This window comes from Cyprinodon variegatus, unplaced genomic scaffold (genome assembly GCF_000732505.1).
Source record: "Cyprinodon variegatus isolate N-32 unplaced genomic scaffold, C_variegatus-1.0 Scaffold260, whole genome shotgun sequence".
NCBI lineage: Eukaryota > Metazoa > Chordata > Actinopteri > Cyprinodontiformes > Cyprinodontidae > Cyprinodon > Cyprinodon variegatus.
In genome coordinates this window covers 816995-830643 of record NW_015150713.1, presented here as the reverse complement: position 1 = coordinate 830643, position 13649 = coordinate 816995, and the positions used below count along the sequence as shown (strand labels likewise).

The window sequence follows — 13649 nt, the reverse complement described above, 5'->3', positions numbered from 1 at the left end:
GAGACATTTTGTTTATGTTATTGGAGCTTTCAAGGTGCCATTGGATCATGGTTAAGTCATGCTTGTAGAATGGATTGGATCGGAAGTAATAGTGCATGGTTTGGGAACCTCAGGGTACCATCTTATGCAGAAGATGTGGTTCTGTTGGCGTCATCAGATCATGACCCTCAGCATGAACTTGAGCTGCTGATAGGTCAGAATGAACCAATCAAAATGATGGTCAGGTCCTTGAAAATGCAAAATGCTCCTCTTCAATTCAACAGGGATCATCAGTGATATGTCGGACAGGTTTTGTTCATTTGTGTTCTCAGTTGTACAACTATCACATTAAATGCATTATGAAAATGTGGGAATGTGAGTCCAGTGCAAAAATAATGTATGATAAACAGCATTAGACCTGAAGCTTTACTGCAGGTCTAAAAAGTACTCTACACCCTACTATAACACCCACACACTTTGCTAGAGCTGATCTCAGGGCGCTTTTCCTTTCAAGATCTAATATTCAGAATAACTCGGACTGTAGAAAAGGAAAGAGACAAACACTTCAAATGTTCAGCTGCATGTGAATGAATCTGAGATGATCACCTCCAAATGAATCCTGACGGATTATTGATCCAAAGTCATTGTTCCCACATGCCCCCCCTCACTCTAGCCCTCAACCTTTCCATTACTTCACCAGCTGTCAAAAAAAGCGTTGCCAGGAAACTGTATTTATTTCCCATCCATTTTTATCAATGCTCCAAGTGTGGGCAGAGAGGAACTTAACATTTTTGACAAAAAACAGAGAAAATCAACAATAAACTTTAAAGGTCCATGTAGACAGAGGCTTGAATGATGGTGCCTTCTTAACCTTTTTGTGTAGCTTTACTTTTATTTTCATATTCTCTACACTTACCGGTAGTTTCTTTGTCTAAATTGTTCTCCTTTGGAGGAAAACAGCTCCCTTTACTGACCAAACCAGAAACGTATAGCATCAGGAATCATTTGAACAATTCGTTTTTGGTGAGATGTTTTTTTTTTTTTTCTAATAATCGGTTGATGGTTCTGATGGAGGGCAGCGCAGTGGTGCAGTTTTTAGCACGGTTGCCGTACTGGCCTGGAGTCTTTCTGCATGGAGTTTTCATGTTCTCATTGCAAGGCACGGTTTCTCTCCAGTTACTCCAGCTTCCTCCCACTGTCCAAAAAATGACTGGTAGCTTAATTGGTTTCTCTAAATTCCCCTTTGCAGAGTGTGTCCACTCTTGTGTGCCTTTGCATTTAACCTACAAGACAAGCGGTAGGAGATGGGTGGAAAATTACAAAGGAAAGATGAGAGACTTCAAATTTTTTTGGGGAAAAAAAATCGCAAATTTCAAAAAGATTATTTTTAATTCTATCTGTTGAATGATTTATTTATGGTAAATCTGTAGTAAGAACCTGCTTTGATCTTATTTAAAAAATGAACTGTTTTATTTTTGTTTTTTAGACTAATTTCCTTATTTACATCGTGTGATTTTGTTCCCAAAGCTCTAGCAGTCCTTATAGAAGTGGTCTTCTCAGTATTAGCAGATATGATTTACAAGAACAATTTTGTTTTTTTTTTACCCAAAGTAGAAACACAACAAAGAAATACTACAAGGATACAAGATGGTTCTGAAAAAAATAAGTCACAGGGTGACAGCAGGGTTTATTTTTCCTTTAACAGGTCATATAGCTTCAGCTTTTCTCTTGTAGTATTTGGATGCAGCTACATCTAGATTCTCTCGGTTCTTCACTCCAATTTAACGTTCACCGTCTTCCTACCTACGCTGTCTTTAAACACGCTGCCCTCGCTGCCACGCAAGGGACCCCAAAAAGGACCAGCTGCACAGCAGCGACAGCCAAATCTCAGGAGGTTGGTTGGGTGTTTGGATGGGATTTAAATTCCCCACTGTTAACCCAAATATATCCTAAATAATATTTTCTTTCCACTGTGAAATCAGTAATATTAGCAATTGTTTTTAGTTATTTTCTGAAGTCCTAAAAAAGATGTTTTGGGCTTCCACTAAACCAAAAACCTCTCCAGCTTACAGATGATAAATATTGTGCAAGATGTGTGAAAACAATAGCTTTGTTTGTTTGGTTGTGTAAAAAAATCTCAGCAGCTCAGGGGATTCATAAGTCTGTAATGCCTTATTGTTAAAAATACGTGGATTGAAAAAGCATTTATTTAAACGTGATGTTTGGTTTAGTCATTACCTTTGTGCTAAGGTAGCAAAATATTAGACAAAAAAAACCTCTTTTAGTTTCACAGATTCGAGCAGTTCTGCTAGGATGTTTACGTGAGCACTTTATTAGAGCAAAGTTCAACTATCAACTAGGAAAAGCCCCATTTCCGTATGGTAAAATTCATTCATTAAGCTGCACGTCCAACATGTTTTTAGATTGTTCTCTACTGAGCTTTAAGAATGGGCCCAGTTGGCTTTTTTTATTCCTCTCTAAAGAATGAATAGAATTAGTTTTAAAATGGATAGTTTCCTTAATAGACACAGATTTAAGCATAGTTCATAAAATCTTAACAGGTAGAAGTTAGCTGACGATTCTATTCTTTATTGTTTTATCTATTTTAAAAGTCCTTTACATGAAAGACAATTACTGTGTTCAAGTTTCAAACCTAAACATTCATTTTGTGCAGGTAAAGCAAAGCCATTTTCAAATCAACAGGGACTTAAATACGCTAACCAAGAATGCAACCCCTGATTTTAATCACACATTTTTTCAGCCCGACTGAATGTTGCAGCTCTAGACAGAAACAGGCCAAATATTACCTATAGAGGCATTATATGTCAGATGTGGCTTCTCCTCTTCAGAGAGGAGAAAATCATCCTTTCCTGTTTTCATGCCTTTGGTTTTAGCCCCTAAACGGCCTCGGCTTTCTTTTAAGAACGCTTTTAGAAAGTCGCTGAAGGATGACCTAGAAAGCTGGCATCTGGGAAGAATCACCCTTGTGACTGCCTGGATTTTGTTCTGGATTACAAAAAAAACTTCAAAATGGGTTTAGATGTGAAAGAGGATCTAAAATAACTGAGATTATTTACCGTTACATCATATTGTCTCTAAAACATATTATCATCCATTTTCACTGCTGGGGTAGTGAGGGGTGCTGGTGCATATCTCTAGTTGTGTACAGGCAAGTGGCATAGTACACCCTGGACAGGTGGCCAGTCCATCGCAGGGCAACACAGAGACAAACATCCATTCACCCTCACACCTAAGGGAAGTTTAGAGAAGCCAATTAATCTAACAGTCATGTTTACGGACTGTGGAAGAAAGCCAGAGTACCCAGAGAGAACCCATGTATGCAAGGAGAGTACATGAAAACTCAATGCAGAAAGCCGGGAATTGAACCGGGAACCTTCTTGCTGCAAGGCAGCAGTGCTACTCACTGCACCATTGAACAGCCCCCGCATTGTCGTATTAATCTAAAAGGTACAGTTTTGTTCTTCACTTCTCCTTGAGGTATATCATAAGAATCAACTTATATTACTTTGTTCAGCTTAAGAAACAATGGTCCCTTTAACGTTAGGGACCATTAATTGATCTCTGTTAACTTGCAGAAAAAGTGGATTATCTTGAGCTCTTGTGACTTGAGCAGTGCTGGAGATTTTTATGAGCCAAACTGTGAGTCTGTGTAAAATCAGGCTGGATTCCTGCACATCTTCTGTTGTTTTCAGTGGGAAGTTATTGAGTGACGTACACGCTGTGGGTCGAGTTCACTGCTGTGGTTTTCTGGGAATCATTGAATAAGTGAGAGGAAGTAGCTGAGTGATGCCTGCTGATTTAGCAACTGACCTCTGGATCTTTTCCTCTGCAAGATCATCCAACAAAATGACAAACACTCTAAGTACCGGAAATAAGCACTTCTTTACCACATCAATGGGAAAGAAAAAGCCTCAGAAATCTCACGAACAGAAAGTCCAATGCTTTTTAACATCTTTTTGTAAAAGCTTTACCCAGGGATGCACTACTTTGAAATTTTGTCATTGATTTCTAGAAAGCTCAGAGAGATTAACTTTAGGTGTTATAAATAAGAACACATGACGTCCGGTTTTTGAAGAAATTGAAAATCCACCCATCTCCTGTGTTGCAAAATGAAACAGATTTCCTTGTTTTGACACATTTCTAAATAAATTAGAGTGCAAACCTGCAGCAGGCAGCTCATTTCACAATGTTAAGAAATCTAAAAAATATTCCTAAATCTAAATCTGGATCTGGATCATTATCAAATTTTAACAGGTTCTAAACTATCAACTAATAGGCCATAGCATTTCCATTATCCAACAAACAATCCAGTGCTGAAACGTTACCTCCTTGGTGGAGGTTATAGTGGAAAAACAAATCGTATTCCTGCATTCAAACAGGCATGTAGATGTGAATGTGATAATTAAATTACTTTTATTGTCATTTTGTATACACATATTGTATACAAAACAATTTTTTTTTTGCACAGCTTTTAGTTAGTAAATGAGCAGCAGCTTAGCAGTGAAAAAGTTTTAAGCTTTCTAAGCAGCATATTTTATGGCATTGTCGAGAGCTGTATCAAGCCGCTGCCTACAGGCGGCGCCATGTTGATTTTCTACCTGTAGTGCTTCTTTGGAGAGATGGAGAGACTTGATCTACAGACAGCCGTGGGCTAGTTTAAGTTTTCAAATTCTCTATAGTTACTTTGTTCAGGGCTTTCAGTCCTTTAAGCTTTAATAATCCTACCATGACTTACTTTATTCCAAAATTATTTAAGAAATTCCGAAATCCTGATCAACTCCAAAATTTAATGGGTTCAGTTCAGTTCAGCTCAGTTTATTTCTATAGCGCAAATTCACAACACATCATCTCAAGGCACTTTACAGTTTACCAGAGCATACAGTCAAATGTATTCAAAGTTTTCTATCTAAGCAAAACCAGTTGATTGCATCGACTCATTGACTCGGATGTAATCCCTCACACTAAGCATGCTTGTAGCGACAGTGGAGAGGAAAAACTCCCTTTTAACAGGAAGAAACCTCCAGCAGAACCAGGCTCAGTGTGAGCGGCCATCTGCCGAGGCCGACTGGGGTTCAAGGAGACAGAAGGGTTCAAGGAGACAGAAGCAGAGATACAAAAGGCAACTGTAAAAAGCAGCTCTGTCCAGGAAACACACAGCCAGACAGACAAGCTCCGAGCCAGCTCCCATGTTAGAGGATGAAGAGAGCACATCCAGCCAGTCACAGTCAGAGAAACGGGACTACACTGAAAAACAGGACGATCTCCAACATCTATAAACAAAGGTGTTGATGGCAGCAGCACAGCTCATATTTCACTCCAGGGTGGTGTCACAGCCAAGCAGGAACATTTGAGGGGGGTTCTAAGACTCACCTATGGGAATTATTTCAGAGCAATCCATCTTTCCACAGTTTTCCCTCTATCCCTACATTTTCCATAATCTTTCCAACTGACAAGAAAACATTGGCGAATCTGAAATTATATTCTGGAATCAACAGGTTTTAGTTTAACTTGATTTCTCCCATCAGTGTTGTCTTATAAACTAACATATCACACCCTAAAAACTAAGGATGTATGATATATTGATAGTAATAATATTGGTTGGTCATTTCTAGCATATCTGTATCATTGAATCATTGAAAATTGGGCCAATATTAATGATCGATATTCATTTCCATGAAGTAGCTGTTTCTGTTTCAGGTCATAGATGGGAGGGGATCTGCAATGCTATCTATTTGGTCAGGTGGCGGTAATCATAAATCATAGCTTTTGATTCAAGTAGAGAAACCGTTTTTAAGAAGTATGTTGTTGCTCTAATGGTGTCCAATAATTCGATAAATACATTACACATGGTATTGGTAAAAATATAGTATTTTTGGACATAATGGCAATATCAATATTAGATATCAGTTCAGATTTTGATATCGATGCATTCCTACTTAAAACCTTATGCTTCTTTAAATTTGGTTATGTTACATTTGTTAAAGTTTGCATTTCTTGATGTTAACTTCTGTTTTAGAAAATAAAGCTTAAAGAACAGCCATGATAGCCTGTCTAAGGTTTCAAACAGTTTTGAAATGTAATGGGAGGACAAACTGAGCAGGTCAAAGAAGAGGAGCAAACAGCTTACTTTCACTCATACTGAATATCCAAGTGTAACAGAAGTGTGAATAAGTGATTCTATTAGGCCTGTTTGTTTGGTGTTGGGTGCCTGAATGGGAGATGAGGGACAGCTGGCTACTGAGAAGGACAAACTGTGGGGGGTTTAACTGGGGTTATTGTAAGACCATTGCAAGACATCTGCCCCTTTCCTTTGTTTATACCGTCACTCCTTCTACTAAAGCTCATAAATCCGTCTAGTTAATGAAGCATAGCTCTATATTGCATTATTTCAGTTGAAAACACTGAGACTTTCCTTCACAAAGATCTTCAAACTTTTAACCCCAGTGTAGTCCTCTGTCTCCCCCCTGTGGTCGGGGCAGTAGCTTTAACATCCTGTACGTGGCATCAACATGGGTCACGTCTGTGTGGGGGAAAAAAACGGTCCTCCTTCTTTTATTTCAAAGAATGTTTAACTTCTGCTGCCCACATTATGTGTTAGCCAGACACACCCATCAAACACGCACACACGTACGAATGCCATTGTAACATCTGGAATCAATTGGCTTTACCCTCTGCCATGAATGTACCTCCGTTACACACACACACACACACACACACACACACATATATATATATATATATATATATATATATATATATATATATATATATACGTAAGCACTTCTGAAGTGATAAGTGAAGACACACTGGCTCATTGTTCCTTTATGCCGTCTGAGCTCAGTGTCCTCATTAACTCCCCATAAGGTGTAATCCATCCATCTTTAATGGAAATATCTTTTGTACAGCAGCCAAATACTGTGCGGTTTTTCTTCATATCTTCGCTGGTATTGTGACAATTCATCTTTGTTAATGAGCTCAAAAAGGCCTCCCTGCCATCACCCTAATCACAACCATCAGAAATAAATTTGGACCTCCAACTGGGTCACTTCAGGCCAATAATGCTACTTCTTTTCAGGAGAAGCAAGTTGGTCAAATTGAAAGATTTTGTTCAACTTTAAACTACTTGGGGTTTAAGTAATGCTCTTCCTAAATTAGATTAACCATCATTCTATCTGTGTCTTTCTCTTGTTATTAATTTAATTAATTATGAAGGTAAATAAGAATTAAATGGTCAACTTTTAATCATATTACATCTACATTTGTACATTTTTACTTGGAAACTTCTAGATAAACAAGAGCTGCTTCTGTGAAAGGAAGCAACCTGTGGTAAAGTCTCCCTGCAAATATTAAGACTTTGAGTGGACTGGCCACAAAAAAAAGAAAAAAAAAATCCTGGCAGCAGCATGTATTTGTTATTTTTTCTTTTGATCTATTTTTACTCTGTGGGAGACAGACACTATTTTATGATCTATGTTTATTGTAACTGTCCCTTCCAAATGAAGCAAATAAATAACTTAATTGTCAGCTTTTTAGTTTGAGAAGACTATACGTCATATTATATTTCTTTTCATTTTGCTTTCCCATTTGACTCCTTAGAGTCTTATGAATTATACGTACAGATTTCTGTGCTTGCTGCCAAGATTCACATGCTTTATTTTCTATTTGGGTGGTACAAACTTTTAATTTTTTATCCTGTATGAGAATTTAGATGTTTGGGTTTTGAATGCAGTTTTTCTACTTCTAATGTAAGTTCTCCAGGGCCTCTGATGTACACTATATAAGTTTGTTTTTTGTATTATATTAGAGTGAACACATCAGTGAGAAGAATGACTGGCAGGTTAATTTCTTTATTATCTGATAACCTCACTGCATTTGTCTGTACATGCAGCGTTTGTATCTCTGAAGCTTTTGTTTCCTTCAGGTTGAAACAGGTTCCCTTTTCATATGTTAAGCATACAAACTATCTGCACTTTCTGACTACATGAAGCTGAAGGTTGGTGGGGATTTTGGGGGAGAATTTATTTTTCATATGTTAGTCTAAAGGGGGGGGTAGGGAATGTGGACTGAATGAATGGGTTTCCTTCAGACATTCGCCTCTTCCATCCCTCCCTTGTTTCCTCCCTCAAATTGCCACCTCTCTCTCTCTCCTTCTCTCCCTGCTAAACTCCATTTCAGAAGGGAACATTTCTTCATACCTGTCTGAACAGGGTGAGCCGAACCGCTGTAGGGCACAGAAAAGATAGAATTTAACAAAGAAGCAGGACTGGGAAGTAAACAAACGTAAGAGCAGGGAGTCTAGGACAAATATATTTAGGGACAGCAACCAGGGAAAGAGACTTGCTTTTTTTTCCATTCCTTGCTGGGCTGCTGCTCCAACTTTCTGAGACCGGTGGCTATTTTAGTCTGTCAGTGTTGGGGTGGTTTAGGATGGATGCCATCATGTTGCAAGAGAAGCTGGTGGAACGACTTCTGTGCCCACGAGTGAGAACCGCCAGACAGAAGGTAAAGAGATAGAAGTATATGAATAGATTTAAAGAAATGAGGCAAGAAGTGTGAAACATTATTTGCACGGTCCTTTAAAATATAAAGAAATTGTATCTGGTTTAAGGAAGGATCTTCCACTTTAAATTTTTTTGCCAACTTATTTATGTTTTTGCTGCACTGTTTCTCAGAAAGTGCTCAGATTTTTTTCTGCAGCTTCATCAGAGGTTCATCTTTCACCTCTTACTATGTTTTGTGTTCTATGTCTGTACATATTTGCTTGTCTGTTTTGACAAATGTGATCCTCACCCCAGGGAACTGTTGGAAACGTGCGTGACAAGTTATGACAGCGTATGAGGACTCTCACTGTGTGTTTGTCTGGTTTAGTGAAGGAGCTTTTCAGGTCTGTTGAATGTAGCTTCTGTTTGTGAGTGAATGCTCTCTGCAGGGCTTGAATGTTTGTTTATCTCTCCACATGTCAGTGTGTTGTAGTGTAGGGTTAAGATGACGCTCTGCCAGATGCAGTGGGAGCAGAAGCTGCTGTCCCACACAGTGGGAGACTGGTATCCTGTGGTTCTCTTTGTGTTTCTGGAAAGTCTGAGGCGTTGGTTATTCTCAGCCGCTCTGAGAGGAATGCTCTGCACAAGACTTTCCAAACACTTGCAGCTTTTCTCACTGTTGTGGTCATTTTATTGCGGCACAAGATCTTCAGATCTTACATTTTAATGTCTTGACATGAAAAGCCCCCTAACCAAAGTAATGCCTGCTTTTTTTTTCTTTTTTTGAGTATTAATGAGGAGCTAAAAGAAGGAGTGAAGTATGTAGCGCAAAAAACATCTAAATGTTTAATCAGACATATATATCCTGAGAAAACACAAAAGGAAACTTTCAAATGATAATTTCAGTTCTTCAATGAAGTAAGCATAAGGTGTATTTCAGAGTTCCTGTACGACCTCCTGGAGGAGTTGTTGATGCGCTCTTGGAATAGAGTTTGAGTTTCTTTTCCATTACCATAAGGTTTTTGTTTGTTTTTTAGATCTCTAAACCTTCTTCTATTTCATTTTTTACAGGTCAAGTAATAAACAAAATGCATGCAGCCAGTAACATTTTTTGACTCTTCTATCAAAAAAATGTGCGTCATCATATTTAAGCTGTAATTCAACAGCAACATTTATTAGAGTCATATTATGTGCATTGAAATATTATTCAAAAATTTATATTTTTAAAATAATGTATTAAAAAATGTAATTACTTGAAACAATTAATATATATTACTTGCACCCATACTGATTTTTTTTTGTAATTATGTATTTTTATTAGAAAGACAGATTTCCATCACATTCATTACTGCTTTACCCATTTGAGGTCGTACATGAGAATATTGGCAGAGTCCAAGTGATTTTGTCCATGCTGCCTTTCTGAGTTTTTTTTTTTTACAGACTATTACTAATTTTAGTAATAAAAATAGTAAAATTAACTTTAGTTGTGAACCATAACAAAAATGAACAGAATTGAACAATATTGGGGATTGCCCCACCTCGAGCAATAAAAACCACAAGAACATAAAAGGGCAGGACACATAATTCACAAGAGCAATCAAATTAAATCAGATCTAATTAGTTTTAAATATTCAGTACATTTAGTCCAGATTTTATCAAATTTCCCTTTTGGAGGGAAAAAAAAGTTTTTTCCATAGCATAAATCTATTGAACAATATCAATCCATTCATCGATAGCCGGTGGATCTGGTTTTAAGCATTTCCTTGTAATGGCTTTCTTACTGCCTGCCACTAGTATGACCAGCAGTTTTACATCATTATTGGTCCTTGTAACCAAATGTAAGCTGCCCAAATACAACGTTTCACATTTGAATGGTATTTTTACATTGAATATATTTTCAATATGTTTGTGGAACCCTTCCTAAAATGGTTTTATCACCTGGTAGTCCCAAAAAACATGGAAGTGGTTGGCTCCTTTAGACCCTCAAAGTCTCCAGCAGGCTTCCCTGTTGCTGAAATATCGTCTCTGAATTGGTGTAAGAAAAACTCATGCAATGTATTTCAGGCAAACTCCCGCCATATATTTGATCCGGTCCAGACCCACTGCAGTTGACATGTTTTCTCCCAGCCACAGACTGACCTTTTATAGTCTTTTTTTCTGTTAACCAGCAAAATCTTCTGGTTAGAGTGAATGGAAAGACATTTAAAGTGTAACACAACCCCAAATTAGGCATCTCTAGATAAAACCATTTTATTTCCTAATATTATATTTCAGCTTTTACAGCAGCGAAAAGATAATAGAAAAAAATTGTCACACAAATGTGGACCTTAGAAAAATGTGTAAGAATAACATGATAGTGAAGTGTTAAAAGATAAAAAATGAAACACTGTACTGTAAAGTATTACAACATAAAACTGTGCACCTGGTGAATAAAATAACCAATACACATCAATGGACATTTTTACTGTACGGTAATAGATATTTGAAAAACAGCAGCAACATCAGAGAAAATAAATCAGAATTGTTATCATGAATAGAAATGTATCACAATGATGATCAACGATGCGATAAATACCCACCCATAGTGCTATCTTTACGTTGCGCTTCACAATTGGACATTTCAATGTAACCTTGTAGAATTCTACAATATTGGCCAAAAACTGTCCTAGTACTGCCCTCTATCGGTTTAAATGTCACCAATGCAGTTTAGTTTTTCTCTGTTAAAACAATACACCTATACTGTCACAGCCTAGTGTCTGTTAATGATGGTGCATTCAATTCACCTTGGAATTGGGACATTGGAGCATAGAGATCTTTGGTATTCCAGTTACTTGGTATTAAAGACACCTACAGTCATTATTATTAGTATATCTGTTACACTGTTACAGCTATAATAAAAATGACAAAAACACTGTCTGTGGTATTCAAACTTAAAAGTAGAAATATAAGGCAACAAAAACCATTGTTCTCAGTTGGAATAGTGGAAATTCCTGATTAATAGCTGGTTTTAAAGTGAACATTTTATGACCTATTATAACCTTATTATTCTAAGTACGTATGTTATTTAATCCTATCAAATTTTCTGTAATGTTGGATTAATGATAATTATGTGTAATACCTGCTTAAAGGTTGTTATTTTTCTCATTAGACTGCATGTTCTAGTTAATTAACTATATATCAGGGCAATTTTCTAAGAAATCTCATCAGAATGAAAGTAAATTATTGAAAGCGTATAATGAAAAGTTTTAGCTTTTTTGTGACAGTATTTATTATCCCCTTGGTGTGTTGTGTTCACTGGTGCTAGAAGTGGTCTAGGGTTAGCTGATAATGCTTTGCTTTTCCATTCTCACAAAAAATGCAAAATGTCTGATGTGCAAATAACTTGTCTAATGTTTAATCTTTATACTGTGGCGACCATATTGTCTTATTAAGCTTGAGGTTTGTTGATAAAACTCAGATTTCCCACTTCCCATTAGTTTCCCTCATGAACAACTAAAAATAATCTACCCTTCTTAAATATGTAGTATTTTTATGTGCTAGAGAAAGCGATCATATAGTAGTTTGCAGGGTTTGTTGTAGATATTTTCATAATGGAGGCTCCAGAAGAACATCTACATCTTAATTATGGTTTAAGCAACTCTATTCTGTAGATTAAGTTTATATTTTGTCTTTCAACTTATACCAAAAATATCCAAAAGCTAAAATCATGTTTGTCTTAACAGGTGGATATTAACATAGTGGGGCAATTGGTTTTCGAAACCCATCCTAAACGACTGGTATGCTGCATGCTCTAGATGTTTCTTGCGTTCTACATCTTAGTCACATTAAGCATGCATTGCCATGTATCTCCTGATGACAGCAGGTATATCATCCATTTAAATCAGATGGGTCAGAGCAGCGCTTGTGAGAAAAACATTAACTCTGATGTCTTCTGTGACTAAAAGAATGAGGAGAAATCTGATGAGAAATAAACATGACTTCTGGTTAGTTAGGGCATGTTGGAGCATTATGCTGGAGTCAGATGGTTCTATACAGGGTCGCTGTCAGTGTTTAAAATCATGTTTGGTTGTGTAACAAGAAATTGTCAAAAAAGATAGTTGTGTCCTTATCCCCATTAAAAAAACACAAAAGCTGATGAGAAGATTTTGAAGTTTTGTTAGTATTTTTAATTTTTTGCTTATCTTTGCTAATCTTTTGCACCTGATACAGATGACATACCTTTAAATAGCTTTTATTCCCTATTTTTTAAAACGCGGTTCTTTGTTTTACCATCTTAGGTTTATTTGTATCTCCTAGACCACCCACAAAATAAAATGTATAACCATCCGAAAACACTGATTTATTTCTGAAAGATTTTTTTACCATGTCTAAGTAAAGCGTCATACACAGGTTCCCACGTTTCAGGTAACACCTCTGATCAAGATGGGTTAAAATCAGTACCCTGGAAACATGAAGGGGGTCACAAAATAATGCAGGCGCTGCCAGAACTGCGCTGCAGAGAGATGGAGGAAAACAAGTTCCTTAAAGTTGGGGTCATATGACATTCCTTTGAGCTCAGACTGTACGGTTGAGAGCAACATGTGAATTAGGAGCCGCCTGTATTTGTAAGGTGTGATTTTAAACCTGTCAAACTCAATGTACTAAAAGGAAATGAAAATAATAGACTTTCTTGTTCCATAAGCATTCAGAATAAGGAAGCTTAATCATCTTACTTAAAGTTGTTTTATTTTACCTTCTCTTTTTATTGCATGAAAAGATCTGTAATCCACAAATTCCAGAAATGTCCACCCTTCCTGCCCGATTTTTGCATGAAGTTGCATTTTAAAAGTCAGGTGAGGATCACCTGTTTGGACGACCCACCAATGCTTTTCAACCACATGTTGACAAAATATCAACAGATGTTTTACATGGATATTTTTTTCACATTTGACATGGAAGTCAAAGATTTCTGAGGCTTTAATAAATCAACTTAGAAAATCAATATGTAGCCTAACAGAGAAAAAACTTTATTTAACTTTTACTGAAATGTAGTTAGCTGATAGTGTGCCTTTTGCTGCCATAACACCACAATTTCCCCATTTTGGGACAATAAGGGGATTTTCTATTCTATTCTATTTTATTCTATTCTATTCTATTCTATTCTATTCTATTCTATTCTATTCTATTCTA

At 36.9% G+C, this 13649-nt stretch overlaps 1 protein-coding gene across 2 annotated transcripts in view; it reads left to right on the top strand.

Annotated features, from left to right (window-relative positions):
- The window catches only part of sept5 (septin 5), a 24794-nt gene that overhangs the window by 1968 nt on the left and 9177 nt on the right, over positions 1-13649 (top strand). Inside the window, exon 1 of one of the 2 annotated variants that reach the window (XM_015382596.1) lies at positions 8164-8502. The exons of the other annotated variant lie outside the window; for it this stretch is intronic. Within the exon in view, the coding sequence (XP_015238082.1) occupies positions 8428-8502 (75 nt within the window). The 5' untranslated portion in view covers positions 8164-8427. Of the gene's footprint in view, positions 1-8163; positions 8503-13649 lie in introns of those variants that run through there. 2 annotated transcript variants of the gene reach the window in all.